The sequence below is a fragment of the Pelodiscus sinensis genome, chromosome 11 (assembly GCF_052426305.1).
Source record: "Pelodiscus sinensis isolate ZL-2025 chromosome 11, ASM5242630v1, whole genome shotgun sequence".
Taxonomy (NCBI): domain Eukaryota; kingdom Metazoa; phylum Chordata; order Testudines; family Trionychidae; genus Pelodiscus; species Pelodiscus sinensis.
The window spans coordinates 36,564,470-36,587,032 of NC_143062.1; the positions used below are offsets into that span (position 1 = coordinate 36,564,470).

The following is a 22,563-nucleotide window of genomic DNA, read 5'->3' on the forward strand; positions in this document are numbered from 1 at the left end:
ACCACTAGAGGTCCTTTAGTCCAGTCCCGTATCCTGAGACAGTTTTGATTTTCCATGTGATACAGTTACAGCCCTTATTCTACTTGGTATCTTTCTGATTAGATACATGTGATGAGATGTCTGCCCACCCTGGCCCTTTTATGGTAAAACCCAGCCTTGGAGAGGACTGAGAATAAAGCCCACAACTGAGTGAGATACTGCCAATTAGGGCCCAGCTGGGGGCAGTATTAGGAAGGGCTCTGGGAGAGAGGTGTGGACACACACGTTTGCTCTAGCTGAGAAGCAGGAGGGACCTGGCTTCCAGGGAAGCTGGAGGCTGCCTGAGATAGGGCAGAGATGGGAGAAGTCAGACAGAACTGGGGAGCTCTGGCCTAACGTCACTCCCAGGCTGCAGGGCCTGAGGCAAGACCTGAGTGTACTAACGCTGCAAAGTCACAGCCAGAGATAGGAGAAGGCAGCAGGTCCACACACCCTTGCCAGTCATGAGTGGCCCTTTCAGGCTACAGTTTGGCCCTGAGGAGAGGGGCTAGATGATGAGTACAGGAGGATAGGGAGTTCCATTAAGAGGAGAGGACCCCGGAGTGCAGAGATGTAGGGCTGTTGATACCCTCCCCCTCAGGAAGGGAGACTGAGACACAACTGTAGAGAATACTGCCAGGGGGCAGTATCCTGAAGGTAACGCCCTGGTCCAGGAGTGATGCGGGTCCAGAACCAGAAGGTGGAGTGAGGACACAGGCACTAGCGAGAGGCTAATTCCCTGTGCTACCAGCAGAAGGTGCTGTGGTGGTGAGTATGCCCCATGATAGGACTGCTCAGTATTTTGTTTTTAATACTGGGGGAAGGGGAGGAAGAAACAGTGCAGGAAAAACATCACTTATTTAGAACAAAAATTAAATATCTGTTGTAATTGACTCTAACCCCCTGCTCCCCGTATAATTTTACATGATCATTTGGATACATTTTATGTCAAAACATGATCAGTCAAATTAGTGACAATTAAAAACCATACATTATTGCAACTGTTCTAAAAAAATCAGAACAAAACTGTAATTTATTATAGTTTTGCCTTCATTATACACCATGGTTTGGTGAATTAAGCACAACAAAATACTAGTATTCTTTAAAAGTGTCTACTAGATATAATAAAAAGAATGATAATTAACATTTAGTTTGTTACATTTTAAAAAATCAGATGTACATATTTCTATTGCCTGTTAGGTTTGTCTAAGCCTTTCAACTATTACAAAAAAAGAAAAATGTCATTGTTTAAAGTCAAAAACATTCAAATCAGTTGATACAACATTACAGTACAGTCAACTAACATCACTGAAGATCTAATCTTCTTTTCTCCGTTTGAGTCTTTAGACCGCAGTATTATAAAACTGGTTCAATGCCATTTCAAAACTGTATGTTAGCTGTTGCAGGATACTGTACTCTACTGATGGCTTCATAAGAAAGGGGTTGAACTTGCTGTGAATCACAAGGTAACCCCAGCCGATCATTAATTTTATTCATACTGTAGTTAGAACAGCATTAAGTTTAGCACAACTTAAAAAAAAAAAAAAAAAAAGGAAAAAAAAATTGGAAGCTAGGTGAAGCTGCCATTTGTGTCAAACAATTGCGATACGCTATACTAAAAAATTCTGAAATATCCACCTGTCCTCACCACTCTGCCACAAACTAGCAAAGTCAAAAAATACAAAAGTCTTCAACTTTTCATTTTTGCAGAATAAAGCAAAAAAGTCTTTGTGCTCCTTACTACCAGAAGCAGAATATCCTCTGAGTTACCACATGTAATAGCTTCTGGATGTGTCGACTTGGGTTGGCTTGGTCTCTGCAGAACCGTCTTTGTCTTTTTCACTGTCTCCTTCCCAGAGATTAATAAGTGGTGGATAAAGCTCATTCAGGGGGATTGAAGATGTCTTTTGCATATACTTCTTTAATGAATGGTGATAGTTTTTTCTCTTAAATCTTTTAGCAATATAAACAGAGAGAGAGGCAAGGCTGATCACAGCAAACATTGAACCCATTACAGCGGCAAGGGCGGTACTGGTTTCTTGGTCAGAAATGTCAAGGGCAAAAGCTGCATTTTTTGTTGTAACATTAACACAAGACTTTTGAGTTTGCTGATGGATATTTGATACAGTTAGACAGACCTCATAATCTGTAGATGGCTGCAAATGAGTGAGATTATATTCATGTACATCCACTGGGACTCTCGCAGTGTACGTAATGTGAGGGTTATCAATCTTCATAGTGGCTGATGACCATTTTAAATTGGAAGTCATAACATTGGAATTAACCTTCCAGGACACTAATATTGAATGAGATTCAGCTTGCTTGACATATATTTTCAGCACTTGTGTACCATCCAAAAGAGTTCCATTCACTCTTATAGTAGCTACTCTTGTATCAGCTCCTTCTATATTTTGAGCAACACATGTGTATCTTCCAGAGTCTTCAATCTGAATATTCGAGATTTCCAGGGTACCTTCACTACTCAGCTTGTACTTGTCAGAGAGACTTTCAACTGTTATTTTATTTCCAAGTGGAGTGACCCAATAAATTTCTGGTTCGGGTTCTGCCATGGCCCGACAATCTAGAAATACTGTCATGCCAATGTCCAAATTCAAATGATTTGGAAAAGTGTCATGGGAAATCATTGGAAGACATTGTTCACTTGAATCTTGTATTAACACTTCTTTTACCTGTTGTCCTCTGTATTCTGGTGGCATAGCACAGAACATTGATAGAGGCTCCATGAAACGAATATTGGTTTTGTTTGTGTTGATCCAGTGAATGACACAGTCACACCTGAGTGGATTACTGTGAATACTAATCTCTCGCAGGTTTGGAAGGGATTCCACTGTCTTTTGGTACACTGCATTCAAAGCATTATTGTTCAGCATCAGGCTTTCCAGAGCAGGAACATTACGAAATGCTAAACGATGGATGTAAGACAACTTTGGATTATTGGTAGCTTCAAGCTTTGTAAGTTCAGGTAGGTTGTCTAGTGCATACTTATCAACAGAAACCAGTTCTCCCATATTATTGATCCCAAGTTCTTTCAACCGCAGCATATTTTTAAAATCACCTTCTTGGATTTTGTGAATTGGGTTTTTGTTGAGGTCAAGGAATTTTAAATTTGGAACTTTCTCAAGAGCAAGCTGAGGAACCTTGACCAGTTTGTTATCATAAAAGGAAAGACTTTCAAGACTATCCAAACCTATTAATGCATTTCCAGGAATATCAGTGAGGTACATACCTGCCAAAACTAGACTTCTTAAATTTGAGAGTGGCTTAAAGTTCATATCTAATATTCCAATCACTGGATTTTCCCCAATCATAAGAATCTCCAAGTTAGGAGTAGAATCAAACCAACGACTGTCAATAATCTTTAATTTGTTAGAGTTAAGATGAAGTCTTAAAAGGTTTCTCAGGCCAGAGAATGCATTTGCAGAGATGCTACTAATCTGATTATGGTTTATGTATAGTTCCTGGAGATTGCAAAGATCCTGCAAGCAGTAGTCAGTCATTTCTGTTATCTGGTTTTCCTCCAGATGTAAAGTAGTGAGTTGAGTCAGATTTGAGAGCCCCACATCTTTGATACTAGTAAAATTATTCTGTGAAAAATCTAATTCTGTTAAATTGAAAAGCTGTTGGAGTTCATCTGTGGTCTTTGCAATGTTGTTGCTTTGTAACAGAAGAACTTGAGTGTCACTGGAAAGATTGCTGGGGATTTTTGTTAAACGAAGGTCATTGCAGTCAACTGTTGTAGCTTCTCTGTAGGTCGACTGTGGTGTAAACCATGGCCTGATTTCACATACACAAAGCTGTGGACATTCATTATTCTGTATGGAAGGCTCAGTTAATGAATTCATTAGCAATTCTAGCACCAACAGGCAAGCTATTAAAACAAATCTAATCCTAGCCATGCTGGTTTGCTAGAAAGTTCAACTGCCTAACCCCCTAAAATAGCAAAAAATTGAATATATAAAGCAGTATCAAGAAAAAAAATAAAAATTAAAGTTTAGGTTGTAACTCTTGCACATTCAGAATATAGGAGATGTTTTTTCAGAGTCTCTTTACTTTTCTCCTTTGTTCCAAGTGCTTGTACAAATTCTGCTGCATGAGTTGATTAACCCAAATCAGTGTCTGGAGAGGTCCCCTGAAAAGCAAAGTAGGAGAGATGTTATGTTCATTTCATCTACGTTTTGTGCATTCATTTCTTTCTTCTCTAAAGAAATTTTAAATAAGAACTCTATTAATTTCCAAATTCCTTAAATGAAACTGATCCTTTCTACAGATGATTCATATTACAACTATTTCTGATAGTCCTAGCTGACTAATCATTAAAACATATGTAACCTAGGGTTGCCAGCTTTCTACTTGCACAAAACTGAACATCCTTGCACCCCCCCTTTCATTCCATTCCCCCTGCTCCCCTCATCTCTTGCTCTCTACACCATTACACACTCACTCACCAGGCTGGCTCAAGGAGTTGGGGTGGAGGAGGTGAGAGAATAGGATCTACTGCTTTAGGATCTAACTGCACTCAAAACAATAATGATCGGCTTTTGTCTAGGGAGTCCAATAAAAATGAAAAATTTACAGTTCAGACCCTTCGGTATCAGAAACTCCAAGTAAGCAAAACAAATGCAAACAGATTTGGTGTACAAAATGGAGGTTAAACAACACTGATAAAATTTAAGTTAGGCCAGAAAACAGGTTTAATATACAATTTTCCAATATGATATTTAAACAATGAAGGGTATTATGAACATTTTTGGACTAACGGCATTTTACTGTGTAGTTTTCAAAAATCTGTTCTTAAAATTTCCATGTGTGAAACAAACTTCATTATGAGTGAGCTACCTGACTTCATCCTCAGACTTCCACACGGTTCGAACTTCCCTCCAATTCTAGCTTCTCCTGACCCAAAATATGAATGGCTAGTAGGGATGTGAACGGTTAACCCGTTTAAGCAATAAGCATCAGCCTTACTGGGTGATGCTTACTGGTTCCAGTTAACTGGTGGCCCGGCTGGACTGGAGCAGCTCTCTGCCAGGCCGTGGTGAGGTGGGCCTGAGCTTGCTCCCCACCTGTCTGGCCAGGCTCACCATACTGTGGCCGGGGGGGCTGCTCCACCCTGCCCCCCATCACTTGCCCCCATTTAAATGGTTTACCAGTTAAACATAAGGGCTGTGTCTACATTGGCATCCCTTTCCGGAAAAGGGATGCTAATGAGACACATCACAATTGCAAATCCGCGGGGGATTTAAATACCCTACTTTCAAGTAGGAATAAGAAATCCTCTGGAAAAAGGCTTATTTTCCAGAGAATCACGTCTAGACTGGCGCTTTTCTCCGGCTTAACCCCAAGCTGGAAAAAAGCGGCAGCCATGTAAATGCAAATGCTGCGGGAGATATTTAAATCCCCCGCAGATTTGCAATTGCGATGTGTCTCATTAGCATCCCTTTTCCGGAAAGGGATGCCAATGTAGACACAGCCAATGTGTAACTGGTTAACTGATTAAATGGGATTTTACATCTCTAATGGCTAGATCTTATGATGATGATAGGATACGCTCTCCAGCCTATTAAAACAATGGACGATAGATCTACATAATATACTAACTTCAGTGTCCATTTAATGTGTTTGTGTGAATGAAAAAGGTTTTTTAAATATACATGGAACAATCTCCCCAGGGTCTTTCAGAATCTGAATCCAGAAATTGCATCAACCCACTGCAGATCACATGAGCTAGCTGTTTACATTCCACATCTACGGGTACAGTATCTACAGCATTTCCTAATTACAATGCAAAGCTTGTGAACATAGGTGTCACATTAGACTGAAGTTACCCATGAAAGAGAGCCTTTGAATTCAAGTAAAATATTTGACATTACTTGGGAAAACTCATTCTATTAAAATTTGAGTCATTAAATGTGTTTTCACGGCATATGTCAGGCTCTTCACAGAAAATTTCCTGATGCTTGCTTTTTTTTTTTTTTTAAAAGCAAAAACCCCAAACCAAAACACTATAAAAAGAGAGTTCTGTATGTGAAAACCTACTGATATATAATTTACCCTGTATGTTGTGAATTGCATGTGTGTGTGTGCAATCAAAGCTTAGTGTTACCCACAATTTTATACAGCCTCATTCTTGGTGGTAGGAGGGAGATTCTCCTGTAGACACGCAGCACCAAACCAGCCAATGTCTCGAGGTAGACAGTCAGAGCACTATTTATTTTCATGGCTTCACAAGTCTCATTCCAACACTAATATATTTTGTTTCTCCAGCTCAGAATCCTACAGCGTTATGGTTGCAATAATGCTGCCACATAGACTTCTTGTCTTCAGTGATATTTATGGTAGGAATTACCTTGGCTTGTTGCTTATGTGTGTTTTGAGCGTGCTGACATTGTCAGATCAAGTTCCTTAAACTCGTCAGCAAAAGGAGTTACATAAGTCACTGCAGTATAAGTCAGATACTCAGGTTCCTTTGATTTCAATAACTGTAAGGAATGGGACAAGGCCAAGTAAGGGCATCAAAATTCCTCTTCTGGAAATTTGCCAGGAGACACTTAGGCTTATATGATAACATTCACCTTAACTGAGGGTGTTTGGGGAATTCATTCTGTAGGGGAATTGTGGATGAGAAAACGCCCAATTAGATGTACTTATCTTAGTTACCTTCAATTAGAAAGCAGGTATAAAAGTATGAGATCTGAAAAAGGACAAATGGAAATGGAGAAACAGCACACCATGCGTTAGCAAGGCTGTTAAATCTTTAGTACATGTTCTTAGGCTGCCACAGTATGAACAAACCAGGTAATGATTTTCAGAAATATCCCTTCTCAGTCATGTTCTTCTTCTATCACCCCTCCACTTCAACCTTTATCCAAAAGCAGGGAAGGATGTTCCAAGTATTATTCTATTTCATGAAAAAACAGCCCTTTTCTGGATTTCCGCTAGGACCTAGCTCTCATGGCAAAATTATTCACACATCCCAGTTGCAGATCAAAAAAGGCCACTGGATCATCCGATCGTAATAAGTATTAGTTAGAACAAATGGATTCCTTACGCCAGTGTTACCTAAATACATACAGGCTGTGTCTACACTGGCCACATTACCCGTAATAGCTATGGAAATGAGAGAAGTCAGAATAGGGAAATGCGCGGGGGATTTAAATATCCCCCGCGGGATTTAAATAAACATGGCCGCCGCTTTTTTTCCGGCTTGGGGAAAAGCCGGAAAAGAGCGTCCAGACTGGCGCGATCCTCCAGAATAAAGCCCTATTCCGGAGGATCTCTTTTTCCTACTTGCAAGGAAAAAGAGATCCTCCGGAATAGGGCTTTATTCTGGAGGATCGCACCAGTCTAGACGCTCTTTTCCGGCTTTTCCCCAAGCCGGAAAAAAAGCGGCGGCCATGTTTATTTAAATCCCGCGGGGGATATTTAAATCCCCCGCGCATTTCCCTATTCTGACTTCTCTCATTTCCATAGCTATTACGGGTTATGTGGCCAGTGTAGACACAGCCACACAGTATAGAATCATAGGATTAGAAGGCACCATCCAGTCTAACCGCCTGCAAAGATGCAGGATTTGTTGGGTTTAAACTGGAGTGGGCAAACTTTCTGACCTGAGGACCACATTTCTGTATGGAACTTGCAAGCTGAGCTATGAATTCTCACAAAATTGAGCCCTGGGATACAGGGGGCAGTGAGGGGCTCTGGCTCGGGGTGCTGGCTCTGGGGAGGGGCCAGAAGTTTGGAATTCGGGGTGCTGGAGTGTGTGCTGGGCTGGGCAGAGGGTTGGGATGTGCGAGGAGGTGAGGACTTCAGCTGGGGATGCAGGCTCTGGAGAGGAGGCAATTTGGGTGTGTGTGGGGGGGAGGAGGACAATCAAGGATTCAAGCACAGGGCGATGCTTGCTTCCAGCAGCAACTAGAAGCAGCTCCATTTCCTCCCTCTGACTCCTATACACAAGCAGCCAGTTGGCTCTCCATGTTGCCCTGTCCTCTGCAGCTCCCACTAGCCATGTTTCCCAGCCAATGGGAACTGCAGACCCAGGGCTTGAGGCAAAAGCAGTGTATAGAGCCCTCTGGCTGCCCTTAGCGTAGGAACCACAGAATGGACATGGAGCAGGGCGAGCTTCTGACCCTATGCTGAGTTAAAAGGTTTGACAGGCCAGATGCAGCCTGTGGGCCTTAGTTGCCCACCTTGGTCTAAAACAACCAAAACAGCTGTCCAGCCTCCTTTTGAAATCCTCCAATGAATAAATTGCCACACCCTTAAGAGTCAGTCTCTTCTATTGTCCTACAGTTCTTACAGTTAGGAAGTTTTCCCTAAGTTCATTCCATTCACATCCCTATTCTTAAGTTGCAGTATTCACTTTGAACAATAGGGGTAAGTGCCCAATACATACCAGGTTTTGTTTTGCAGTCTATAAAGTAGAGGGGATGTTGTGACCAGATTCTGGCAGGCAGTTACGACTTATTTGCAGCCAGGTCTACGTTAGACCAGGAAGGTCAGGTTAAGGTACGCAACTCCAGCTATATAAAATACATAGCTGGAGTTGGCTTAAGCCAAGCTTGATGCTGTCATCACAGAGGGCGGCCAACAGGAGCAAATACTCCTGTCTGCTTCCTTGCAGTTCTAAGCATTAAGGGCGTACTGGCACCAACTGGAGTCACCTTCGGTGCTCTATTTAGTGTGCAGACCCACTCAGTCTAACACCAGAAGACCGATCTCCTGCACAGCAAGTGAAGACATGGCCTATAGAAGGGTTGGGAGATCTCCCACATTCTAGCTTGTAAGGAAAGGACTGATTTCTTCATCTTTCAGAAATGAACTAGGGCTCACCAAATGGAATTAATGTGTAGCAAATTTAAAACAAACAAAAGGAAGTTTTCTTCATGCAGCGCAGCTGGTCCGTGGAACTCCTTGCCAGAGGATGTTGTGAAGACCAGGACTTTAACAAGGTTCAAAAGAGAACTAGATAAATTCATGGAGGTCAGGAAATGGATGACAGGAGAGGGATCATTTGATGATGACCTGTTCTGTTTACTTCTTCTGGGACATCTGGCATTGGCCACTGTTGGCAGACAGGATACTGGGCTAGATGGACCTTTGGTCTGACCCAGTATGGCCATTCAAATGAACTCTGACAAATTGAGGGAAAGTCTGTAAGAACAGCACTGAAGTTACTTTTACACTGGAATACAAGAATATACATTTACTTTCTAAAATAATGAGTTAATGGATTAAATTACAATTTAAATTAAAGTTGCTAATATTAATTTGATAAATTAGAGCTTGTTTCTGCCATGTTCTTGTACCTCTTCAGGGAGGCTTCCCTGTGAACATTCAAGCAAAGGTTTACTGGTAAAAATGCTCAGAGAAAATCTGTCAAGGTCTCAGGCATCGGTATTTGTACTAAATTCTGCTAGTCTGCTTGTCCAGTCACAGAACATAAGTATTATCAAATCACAACTAAGCAATATAATTGAAGTACATGCATTATTTGAAAGAGTAATAAATAAAATAAAAATCAAAAGCATATTTACACTATTCACATTTCCTTGCATAAATGCAAATGCCTTTCCCATGGAATATCCAGAAACAGAGAATAATTATTATGAATTTCAAATGAATAGTTTACCTTCACCTTGGCTACATGTATCCTATACGTATAAAATTTTACCTATGTAGACTTTACTAGCTTTTGATAAACTGTTGACTATACCAGGACTTCAAATTGCAATTCTAATCCCTTTGCTTGTTTAATGCTTATATCCCATCATTTGTACATTACATTTATAGCCCAACTTGTGGAAGGGTACTTTTCTGATTTTATTGAATGGAATACTCATCTCTAAACATTACAGACATATGGCTTTAGAAGCTAACTATGACAGTTTCTCTTCTCTAGGTAAGTTATTTTCTACTGCAGAGATTTATATTTTCTTTTTTTTTTTAACTGAAAAATATTCTAAACAGAGTCACATATTATTGCCTCCAATCCCATCTGGCTTTAGGGCAGCTGGGATGAAGCTATAAATGAAAATCCAATATAAATCAAAAAGCAAATTCTGATTGCCTTCAGATGCTCTAGCCCATTTTAATGTTTGTGTGAATGACAGTCTGGTACCAGTGTGCAAATCAGCAGGGGGGAGGGGGGAGGGAAAGGCAGCAAGTCATAGGAGTCTAAATATTCATAAAACCAAAGCTGCTACTTGAACTTAACAAGCAACCAGGATTGATGTGTGTATGTGGAGGGGGCAGGGGGAGCATACTGGAGTACAGCTAAATATGAATGTAAGCTTTGCTTTTGTTCTACTGCTTTATACCTGTAAGAGATTTCCTTTAGTGTTTCAAACAACCAATCATGCCTAGATAATGTGCTGATGGATGCTGCCTGTAGGCTTGGCACAGCATGGCTGTGCATCTTGCTTGATGATTATTGGTTTGCAGTTGGGGTCCTTATGGCTGGTTCTGCACATTTTTTTCCCCAGTTTCTTGATCTAATGGCAGATACTGTTCACTCCTGCAGCTTGATTCCATGCACTATAACCCTACTGCCCATGGATAGGGACTTGCAGAGTAGAACACTATGGCACACACCAGCATGAAGCCCCCCTGCATGGCATTTCAGCACAACAACTTCCCCCACCTAATGCAGGGAAGCTATTGTGACTTTGCCATGGACAGGTTCTTCTCAGCCTCTTTTCTTTGAACAATGTATGGGTTGTTTAAAAAACCTGCTTTAGGGAAACAAACATCTTTACTGATCTTTTCAAAACAGGTTCAATCCCATGCTGCGCTTAGTGCTTCCAGCACCCAATGACTGCCAGAGAAACCACAGTCATTCAGCAAAATTGGGCTCTTCTTTGCCTCACTGTAGTTTAAAATGGTTCTAGAAACACACAAATTCTTGCATGTCATGTGTTTATCCATCTATTCTTGCTGTCATTAACTCCATGAAACAAATAGTTGGGGAAAATATAGATAAGGAAGCAAAACACTTTGGAAGGGATTTTCCAAAGGATTCTGTATTGTCCTGTATCTACTCCCTCTGGAGTTCAGTGGGGGAGCAGAATTATAGCAAAACTGTCATTTTGAAAATCCCATCAGCAGACAAGTGGAATTTAAGAGGTGGATTGAATAAAGGCTAAAAGCTGCTGACCTCTGTATAGGTTACATAGATCAAAGAGAGCATAACAACTTTTGCAGCACTATAGTGACTTGGATCCGTTTCCTCAAAGCAGCAGCCTTGGATCACAGAGAAGATTAGAGAGTTATGTGATCAACAAAGAAGGGAAGTTAAGAGTAAAATCCAAGAGAAGTGAATCTGCAAAAAGCAATTTTCCTGTATGACATACAGAGATGGACTCATTAAATTGGAAAAGATTGTCTTGAATAACAGAACATTGATATACAGAACTCCTTTGCAGTAAATGCTGCTATGAAGGCCTATTAAACTATCAAGACTATTCCAAAATTTTTCCTCATAGGAAAAATATGATTTCGCTAAACACTTGGGGGTAACTATTGCTGATACTTATATAATTTGAACAAAATCAGTTCTACATTGGAAGTGAAAGTAGCAGAGGAGATCTGTATGTATCTGTATCAGTTTATCCTGTTGGTGGTTTGCCTGGAAGCCCACTATTGTTGGGCTTCCAAGCGGACACACAAGAACACACACAGACCAGAGGTGGGTTGTGCCTATGAAAGCTCATACCACCATCTACAAGTTATTAATATTTAAAGTGCTATGAGACTATTTGTTGTTTAAGTTTTTTCTGTTACAGATTAACTCAGGTACCCTTCCGGAACCATTTATTGTTGCAAGGACTCAGCCTAAAATGACAGCAACACAGTAACACCTGTTTGCTCCCCCCAAATCCTGGGAAGAGAGAACCCAGATCCTTTTGCATTTCCCCTTTATCAGCCTTCCACCTCCCAAGAGGTGGGTAGTCCTGGTGTTTGCCCAGTAGTGGCCCTCTAATTACCCTGCTAAAGCCCTGTTCATATTTGCCCCCACCATGACCTTTGCCACTTTTTACAAGGAGCAGTTTTCAAGCACTTGACACTTTTTGTCAGTAAACACCTCTAGGCTTGTGGGTTTGGGGATTTTCTGTATGTTTTCCACTGGCAGCTTACCGGACAGACGCAACGTCAGCGCCAATGGCACACATCCCAGTGAAACTCCTCCTATGACTGAGGAAGTTGTGGAAGCAGTATGGATGCTGAAAAGCAATGAAGCTCATGGAGTGGATAACACATAAACAGAACTAATTAAGAATGGTGGAGACACTCATCCTGGCATATCATAAGCTTGTTAATGTGATTAGGAAGTCTGTAAAAAAAAAAAAATGGCCCAAGACTTGGATATAATCCTGATAGTTCCTATTCATAAAAAGGAAATTACCACACAATCTCATTGACACACACTATCAAAATACTGCTGCACATCATCCCAAAGAGAATTCTGTATATGAGAGAGAGTACGCTCTGGGCAAAAACCATACAACGCTATGGTGTAAATAGTCAGTCTGTATTTGCTATGCAAGAAAGTACTGGAGAATCATGAGAAAAGTGCTCTAGGTCTTCAACTTTTGCTAAAGGGTATTGACAGCTTAGGGCACGAACCTTTGAGCAATCCTCTAGGTGGGAGTTGGTGAAAACATAAGAAGATAAAATCTCTGGAGGCAGAATTTCTTTGGTAGTTTGACTTGAGGATTGGTATCTGGCACGGCTGCATGCTATTACTAACCCTCTTCAACGGTGATGTTGAAGAAATTGTTAAATAGCCCTTGATGAAGGAAAAAAGGGCCCGGGGGGAGGAGGGGAAGCAATATACTTGATGGATAAAAAATTAGTCATTAGGACTTCCCTGATGATATTGACCTGACTGAATTGTTTGAAAAATTAGCAGTAGATGCAGAGATTTTTGTTCTGAAGCTATCCTGCAAAGAGATAAAGACATAGCTTGTTTCCAGTGTTGTTTTAGCCATGTTGGTCCTAGGATATTAGAAAGACAATGGGGTGAGATAGTATCTTTTATTGGACTGACATCTATCGATGGAAAAACAAGCTTTTGAACTACAGGCAGTCCCCGGGTTACGTACAAGATAGGGACTGTAGGTTTGTTCTTAAGTTGAATCTGTATGTAAGTCGGAACTGGCGTCCAGATTCAGCCGCGGCTGAATCTGGACGCCAGTTCTCCAGATTCAGCCGCGGCTGAATCTGGACGCCAGTTCTGACTTACATACAGATTCAACTTAAGAACCCCAGGCATCCCCAAGTTAGCTGCTGCTGAAACTGATCAGCGGCTGATTCCAGGAACCCCGGGGCAGGGGTTCCTGTAGTCAGCCACTGGTCAGTTTCAGCAGCGGCTGACTTGGGGACGCCTGGGGCAGAGCAGCTGGGGTGCTGCTGGGTTGGTCCAGTAGCGCCGCCGCTCCTCGGCGCTACTGGACCAACCCAGCAGCACCCAAGCTGCTCTGCCCCAGGCGTCCTGATTCAGCCGCTGCTGAAACTGACCAGCAGTGGTTGAATCAGGACGCCTGGGGCAGAGCAGCTGGGGTGCTGCCCAGTTGGTCCAGTAGCGCCCAGAGCGGCGCTATGGGACCAACTGGCAGCGCCCCAGCTTCTGTACCACAGGTGTCTGGAGCAAAGCCGCGGAGCATGGGGGCAGCGGGACAGCCCAGACGCGCCGTGGCTGTCCTGCTGCCCTTGGGCTCCGTGGCTTTGCTCTGCTTTGCTCCCCGTCCCCCTGGTCTGCAGACCAGGGGGACGGGCAGCAAAGCGGCGGAACACGCGGGCAGCCCAGACGCGTCTGGGCTGTCCGCTGCCCGCGTGCTCGGCTCTGCTTTGCCCCCCGTCCCCCTGGTCTGCAGGGGGGGCAAAGCAGAGCCAAGCCGCAGAGCGCGCGATCAGCTGACAGCCCAGACACTCCGCGGCTTGGCTCTGCTTTGCTCTGCTTTGCCCCCCCGCCCCCCTGGTCTGGGCTGTCAGCTGGCCGCGTGCTCCGCGGCTTGGCTCTGCTTTGCCCCCCGTCCCCCCGGTCTGCAGACCGGGGGGGGGGGGGGACCAAAGCAGAGCCAAGCCGCTGCCCGTGTGTTCCGCCGCTTTGCTTCCTCTCCCTGGTCTGCTGGAGACCAGGGAGAGGAAGGGCCCCGTTCGTAACTGTGGATCCGACATAAGTCGGATCCGCGTAACTAGGGGACTGCCTGTACCCAGATTGTTTAGCATGAGTAGTTAACCTTGAATGATCTCTCAGGACATGGAGTTAACTATTTGTGGTAAACGATCTGTTCCCACTGTGATGCTTTGAGCATCTTTCCCAGGCTGAAGAAGAGCTCTGTGCAACTTGAAAGCTTCTCTTTCACCAACAGAAATTAATCTGATAAGAGACCTCTCATACACCTTATCTCTTTAAGTTCAACGGTGACACCTAACTCTGATGAAAAGGCAAATATATTTCTACCTAAATCTCAGGAGACATTGAGCATACCAAAACCTAGATAATGTAACTTCATGCAATGCTAAACATCATTTAGGGATCTGACAGAGAATTTAACTTGCAACTAGTGACACACTAGGTGAAGCAAAACGGGTTACCGTGCAGTGTAACATGAAATTGCCAGAGCCTCTTGTTTGTCAGTGTCTTGCTGTGTGCATGCAAGACATGTACTCTTATAGGAGGGAGACTTAAGATGCTTTTTGCATTGAATTGAAATGCAATTGCTGTACATTAGTTATATGTTGCACATGACTAACAAGGAGATAATTGCCTGAATTTACAGCCTAACTTGAGTGATACAAGAAAAACCTTGATTTAATGGGACCTGTGGATTGGATGAGCAAAGGAAACAGTTTCTCAAGGACAGGTACTAGGGGCAGAAACTTCCCTTGGTAAGTGTAGTTCTACAATGCTGCTGACTTGGTGGGAATGCAGCATGGCATACTCCAAGGTTAGGTGAGGACTGCAAAACATGGAGGAAGATTGCTGGCCACTGACTTGTGTGTTGTGTTTGCTGTTCATTGCAATGTGATTTGATGGTGCTATATATTATGGATGTGACTGACTTTCAGTGGGACTTATGTTAATTGGGTGCTTTTGAAAATCCCACTCAGTGAGATGACTGGTAGCAGGAGGTGGAGTCACCTTGTAGGATGGGTTACTCCCTCCCTTCAGATTAAGGTGCAGTTCCCACCTGCCTGGCTATGTCTACACTACGGGGTTTTCCTGTGATACCTCTGGTATCCCAGAAAAACCCCACCACGTCCAGGGAAGGCACTTGCTCTTCCACTTTTTTTTTTTTTGGTGGAAGAGTAGACGTGCTCTTTCAGAAGCCATCTTCTTTCTCCCACAAGGAAAAAGGGCGCTTCCGAAAGAAGAGGCTTTTCTGAAATTTGGCCCAGTGTAGACAATTTGTGTACCTTTTTCCAATAGATCGTTGTAGTGTAAACATAGCCTCTTCCCCCCCCCCCTTTTTTTTGCATACTACAGTGTTTACAATCTTAATAGAAAAATAAGTTTGGAAAAACCCAAGAAAATAAAATGAAACAAAAAGATCCCTTTTCTAGCAGAAATGATTAAAGCAACTAATGGCAATGGCTAGGCAACCTGTTAATAGTAGCACAATTCTTTATGGTACTCAAGAGTTGCAGGCAGTAAGTGTGCTGTAAATGCCCATATGCAACGAGTGATTCCAGATGGTGATTTTCAGGATTGTTACATGTACATTTTTCATAAGAAAACCTGTAATGTGCACATTCCTAAGGAATCAGAACAAGAGTGTTTAGCTGAAGGCAAAGCCTGCTTTAATGTTAGCCTTCTCTTGGTTTTCAAAAGTGCATGGTCAAACTAGGGATCATCTTGCAGATTCACCATCCAGGTCTCACACATGAAAACAGTGTACTCAGAGAACTTTTATTTGAAAAGAGAGATCCTGGTAGGGAACCAAAGTTAGGAAAACAGAATAATAGTAATGATACCACTTGAAATACTCTGTTCAACTGATGCCAATAACTGTCTTTATTTAGGAATGAATATGAAAGTCAGTGAGTTTCTCCTGTGTATGCTCCATTTCCCAACTTCCACTGAACTTGATGAGAGCAAAGGGCAGTTGTTAAAATAGACTGGAACTGCATCAGGAGCCATTCCTCACAGCTGTTGGGAGGAGGTCCTGAGCTTTTCTCTGCTACTGGCTCTCTTAGGACCTGAGCACGGACAATCAGTGGCTAACTGGGCCAAGTATTTTGATACATTAGGACAAATAGTGTGTGACTACTTTTTTTTTTTTAAACATAAAAAGCAAAACCCCCCACATCTAGGATTTTTTGCAGAAGCTGCATGCTCTATCCAGTAATTCCAAAGCTATCAGATTGGTCTAAAACATTTTAATTTTAAAAGTCCTGGAATCTTTATTGCATAACTGGTGGTCCCAGGGGAAGGGGAAAAAACAAAATAAAAAAAGGAATAGGTTTTGTGAATAATATATTAATGTTTGTTTAGTCTTTCACCATACTTCTGCCTTCTTGTACCAATGCTTTTAATAAAAACAAAACAACCAGCCTTCCAATGCTCCTGCTGCCCTATAAGTCACAATGCCATGCTGCAGGGTTTTCAAGGGAAATAGGGGTACTGATCTGCTCCAGAACAGATTTAGGAAGCCAGTGATGTTATGGGAGGTAGAGCTACTCTGTATGGAAGCTTCCATATCCAGGTGCATAATACATCATGTTATATATTAGTAAGCAGTTCCAAAACTGGAATTGGCCACCCTGCTGTAAGTCACTGATTCCACATTCCATCCTGAAGGGGCAACCTGATCAAATATTGAATATATTGCCCTATAGTGGCATCTTGCAGGTTACAAAAGAAGTCCTAATACTAAAGTAAGTGAGATTGCAATGTTAGGGACTACATAGGTGTTGACTATTTGGGGATGGGAGCAAAAGATCCTGTATTTTAGTTCTGCTACCAGGTACAAAGATGTATATATATCTAGCTGTGCAAATAACATTGTGTGCATGCACAATTAAGTCATCAGCACAGCAATATATATAGGAGGTGTATTAACAGGTTGGTATAATGACCAAGAACAACAATGTTAATTATTAACCTCTAGTGCTACCTATCAAGCTATAGGTATTAAAAATTCCCTACTTCTAGGAGAAAAAGAAGTCTTTAATGAAGGATGCCAGTTATTTTTCATTTGTCCCAGCAAATACAAGTTGAAGAGTTAAAAGCCAAAATCACCTGCATAAAAAAAAAAAAAATCACCTGGCATTAACAGAATTGAGTGTTTGCTGTTGAAGGATGGACTGGTATTGCTTTGAACTTGAAGTTTTGCAACAATAGTGTCCTTACAAAAATCCCTTTGGATTGCAGCTAAATCAAGTGTGTGAATGGGTTAACAGCTGCATAAGTTAAACTTGCTGGGGGAGGGGAGAGGAGGCTAGTTTAACTCACACAATCAATCTTTCAGAAAATGATTTTAAATGCTGCATTAATGAATTGTGAGAAATTACTTGTGTCTTCCCTTTTGAGTTTATGAAGCCCTTTTCTGGTATATTCTCAATATAGCAATCACTGCAGGAACGCTTGTACTGGACTAAAGAGTACTACATTCATTAAATTCATTTGGAAGAGACATGCCACATGACAACTTGATCAATTTACAAGGTATACAAATAATAGAACTACTTGTGTTGTACACTGATTTGGGAGATGCAGATTAGCATGGCAAAGAATTTTGCATAAACAAGCTCACTAAATCCAAGTCATTTTGTATTTCAGTGCCACTAGTAGTGGCACTGAAATGGAAAACTATGGCTACAGCATATAGGACCAAAAGTGAAATGTGTAACAAGGAAAAGACTGAGTATCTTTAAGAGTTGATATGAAAGCACAGGACCTAGATGCCATAAGGACCAAGGCAAACTGAAACTGTAGTCAAGAAAAAGCAGCAATTTTGGCAGCAGCATCTTTATGTGCTTCCACTTAAAATGTGCAAGACTTTTAGAATTCATCATGTGTTTTTGGTGGAGAGGAGGGATTCCAGCACTCTAGCACAGTGTGAATAGGTGCTAAGTCATCACTCACATAACAATCTTGCAATATTTCTAGTATCTTTTTAGTTAACTGTTCTGCAGATTGTAGGCTTGGATTCTCTAATCATTAATTTTCATTAGTATAGCTTCACTGGCTTCCATGGAGCATTTCTGATTTCTATTTGAGTTAAAACTGGAATCAGTTCCAGTCTTTTTAAACAATTGTTGCCATTTTTGCAGAAACTGTAAGAACATGCTGCTAAGCAAGACAGACTTATTTTTGATATGTAAAGCCTGGATAGATATCCAAGTTGTAACTTTGTGTTGTTACCATGTACACACACACACACACACACACCCACCCCAGCTGCACAGTTTAAAAAATAAATCTAAAATTTTATACTGGCATAATTAGGCCCCAGTGTGTGGGAGATTTCCAAAAACATAACCCTTATATTTCACTAAAGTCAAATGATAAGCAACCAGGATGCCTATAGCTAACCCATTAAAAGGGCACTTTTTCTAAGCATCACATTAAAATGTATTCCTGATTAGTGAGAATGTCCAAAAATGCAACTAAAGTATTTGTTTAAAAAACTGAATATAAAATATTTTATACATGGTGTGTGTGTGGGGGGGGGGGGGGGGGGGAAGGGAATTACTGTTCATAAGATTTAGATGTATATTTTGGGGGAAAATTTAAGTTTAAAATAAAGCAAGTGACAGTCATAGTTTAAGAGCATAGTGTATCTCTCAAATCTGAAAATGTGAGCTTGCTAATAGAAGCAAAGGCATAAACAAGGATGAAAACTGCAGGAAACTTAATCCCAAAAGATGTTTAAGGTCTAACAATCTTTCCAAATAATGCCTGCCTTTTGAGTTGCATCATTTTATTGTTTTTTTTCCCCCATACACACAGGTCATAAAAATAAAATTATGGTGTCATTTTAGTATTTTTGCAGGAAAAGCTTAAGTGTTCATGCTTCTCATATTCCAAAGAAACTATTTAAACACACACACACACACACACACACACCACCCTTTAACCACATTCTAACTGTTATCCTAAAAATACTTGATTTTTTTAATCTCAGAAGAAATGCAATGATTGCCCTGTTCCTAATATGCATATTAATATTAAATTCGACAACTTTAAGTATTGTTTATTGTGGCTGGATTTTATCCTTCACATCAGGTACAGTCCTTTTTCATTAAAATCTTGAAGTACAGTCACAGGAGAAAGAGATTGTTTTCATTCATACTTTCAGCAGAAGCATACTGATGGGGGGGGGGGGGAAGGGTTGCTGTGTGTATAGCTACTGTATATTGATGGTCCACCAACTGAAGCATGGAATTGCAACAGTGCCTCTGTAGTCTTCATTTTGAAAATATCTGGCAAATTAGCATTAACAAGTCATATTAGAAACATCAAGAATAATAAGTACTTTCAAACAGTGGGAAGTCAAATTCTATGTGATAGTAGTCTATTTTCTTTTTTTTAAAAGGGGGGGGTGAGGAGGGAACCCTCAAATGCTCAAAAAGTCATGAAACCCTGCAAGGCAAGATACATTTATACAATAGTGATATTCCTAAATTAGAAGCCCGATGTCCTGAGTGACTATGCACCTGATTGCCTTCTATAAAAATGACTAAGGGAAAAGAAACATTTGAGAAAATGTGCATTGTGCTTTTGTTGCCCACAGCCTTAATTATTAGTGTTCTGCCTCTGGGAACCTGATCCAGTTCTCACTAAAAATCAATCCACCCACTGAACTCAATGGCAAAGGATCAAAGCTATAGTTAATACCCTTATTCCAAGTGATTAGAAGGTGAACGGACTAAATTCTCTAGAAACTTTTCTGTAGAGATTTTTACAGAAGAGCCAATAAGTGTGAACAAAATAACCTGAACCATCTCCTGAGAACTCTTTGAGCATGTTAGAGGTGAATTCTCCTCCTTTGAGGAGGAATGCACACATCAGAGCCCAATGGATTGGAATACTCCACCTGAATGTGGAGGGAGAGGTTTTTCTGTATTTTGCTCACTCTAATCCAAAGTGATGACCACCTCAAATTCCTGGTGCAGCACACTTCTGATTTGGCCCTCTGAAGCCATAATACAGTACTTGGTTTGGTGGCAAACTTTAAACATGGAAAGTAACTGCCATTTAGTGCCAGGGCTCAAGTATTGCTATTACAATATACTCAAAGGAAGGAAGCCCCAACCTTCCTAATTACGGCTTCACTCCACAACTCAGTAAGTACTAGTGCCTCAGGCCCTCGTACTCAGTCTGGATCTAACTTCAAATCCCGCTCTTTTTTTCCCTCAATGCAAGTGTCTGCTCAGACCAGAGCAGGCTGTAGTGCAGAGCTCTTGAGATGAACAGGTGAGGCTGTTGTCTTAAGCTCTGGTTAGTAAGAATACAGGCAGTCCCCGGGTTACGTCAGTCCGACTTAAGTCGGACCCCTAGTTATGAACTGGGGGGGCCCCGCTAGTGCGGGGTGCCTCCCCCACTGTCACCGCCTCTGGCGGTGCTTCCCCCCAGCAGACCAGGGAGATGTGGAGCGGCTTTTCTCGCCGCGAAGGACGCGGGTGGCGGGACCGCCGAGATGCGCCGCGGACCCGCCGCCCACGTCCTCCGCAGCAAGAAAAGCCGCTCCGCGTCACCCTGGTCTGCTGGGGGGGGGGGGGGTGCAGGTAGTGTGCCCCCCCCAGCAGACCAGGCTTTTCTCGCCGATGCCTGGGGTAGAGCAGCTGGGGCGCTGCCAGGTTGGTCCCACAGCGCCGAGGAGCGGTGCTACTGGACCAACCCAGCAGCACCCCAGCTGCTCTGCCCCAGGCGTGTCCGATTCAGCCGCTGCTGGTCAGTTTTAACAGCGGCTGAATCTAGACGCCAGTTCTGACTTACATACAAATTCAACTTAAGAACAAACCTACAGTCCCTATCTTGTATGTAACCCGGGGACTGCCTGTATAAGGGCAGACATTCCAACGGGAGCTGTATCTATTACCATAAAGTCACAAACGTAGGGCTGGAAGGGACTTAGAAAAGTCAATAAATCCAGCCTCTTGCACTCTGACAGGACCAAGCAAACTTAAACCATCCCTGATGGATATTCACCTAACCTGTTTTTGAAAACTTCCAGGGTTGTGGATTACACAACCTACCTGGGAACCCTATTCCAGAGGTAACCACCTTTTTATATTTAGGAAGTTTTTCCTAGTATCTAACCTAACTATTCATTGCTGCAGATAAAACCCATGACTTCTTTTCCAGTACCTTCAGAAGATTTGCAGAACTGCTAATCACTCTCCTCTTTACAAAAGCCTTTAACATATGTGAAGACTACCAGGATTCTTCCTTCTTCTGTTCCGTCCCCGCCCCCCCGTCCCTCCCTCCCTCCCTCCAGGTCTTGTTTTCTCAAGATTAAAATGTATCCAGTTCTTTAAAAACCTCTCCCTATAGGTCAGGTTTTAATCAGGTTTGTGATCTCCTCTGGACTCTTCCGGATTTGCCCACCTTTTTCTTAAAGTGTGACTTCCAGCACTGTATACAGTACTCTAGCTGAAACCTCACCAGTGCTGAATAGAGCAGGACAGTTACCTCTCATGTCTTACATACAACCCTACTGTTAGTGTGCCCAGAATGATAGTCTTTTTTGCAACTGCATCACATTATTAATTCTCAGTAATCTGTGATATACTATAACCCCTAAATCCTACCACGGCCAAGCTAGTTATTCCCCATTTTGTAGTTGTGTATTTGATTTTTCCTTCCTAAGCGAAGTACTTGTCTTTACGGTGTTTCATTATGTTGAATTCAGATCAATTCTCAAATCTGTCAAAGTCATTTGAATTCTAATCCTATCCTCCAAAGTGTTTGCAGTCCCTTTGAGTTTGGTGTCAGCTGCAAATTATAAACATTATGCAAATTATTAATGAAAATATTGACTAGTACCCAACCCAGGACTGATCCCAGAAGGATGCCATTGACTAAGTGTTCCTTTCGAGTGTGACATCAAGCAATTGATAACTACTCTTTGACTACGGTCTGTCAGCCACGTTATATTAATTTTAGCTAGACCACATTACCCTAGTTTACTACAGAGAATGTCAAGTAGGTCTGCGTGAAAAGCCTTACTAAAAATTAAAGATATCACATCTACTGCTTTCCCTGCAATCCACTAAGACAGTAACCCAGTCATTTTGGCTGCATTTTACAATTTCATTGCTCCTTATTTAGGGCACTGTCCCTCTTCTAGGGGGTAAACTCCTGTAACTCTGACATGTTGGAACCTACACTTCGCTTTTTAACAAATGGCTCTGTCTGTTCATGTAAAGACAGTGCTTGTACCCAAGCTTAAAGTCACTCTTGGCCCCTTCTCTAGGGATTACTACATTGTAGCTCTGCAATAAGGAATAAGACAAAGTTGCTGAGCTGATCGTGCAGAGCAACGTACATGCTGCAAAAAGATGGAAGTGACTCAG

The 22,563-nt window shown here is 42.0% G+C and overlaps 1 protein-coding gene across 1 annotated transcript in view; it reads right to left on the bottom strand.

Moving 5' to 3' along the window:
* Positions 1-1,022: 1,022 nt before the first annotated feature.
* LRRN1 (leucine rich repeat neuronal 1) overlaps positions 1,023-22,563 on the bottom strand; it is a 40,560-nt gene continuing 19,019 nt past the window's right edge. Inside the window, exon 3 of the mRNA XM_006132797.5 lies at positions 1,023-4,168. Coding sequence (XP_006132859.1) covers positions 1,785-3,935 — 2,151 coding nt within the window. The 5' untranslated portion in view covers positions 3,936-4,168 and the 3' untranslated portion in view covers positions 1,023-1,784. The remainder of the gene's footprint in view (positions 4,169-22,563) is intronic.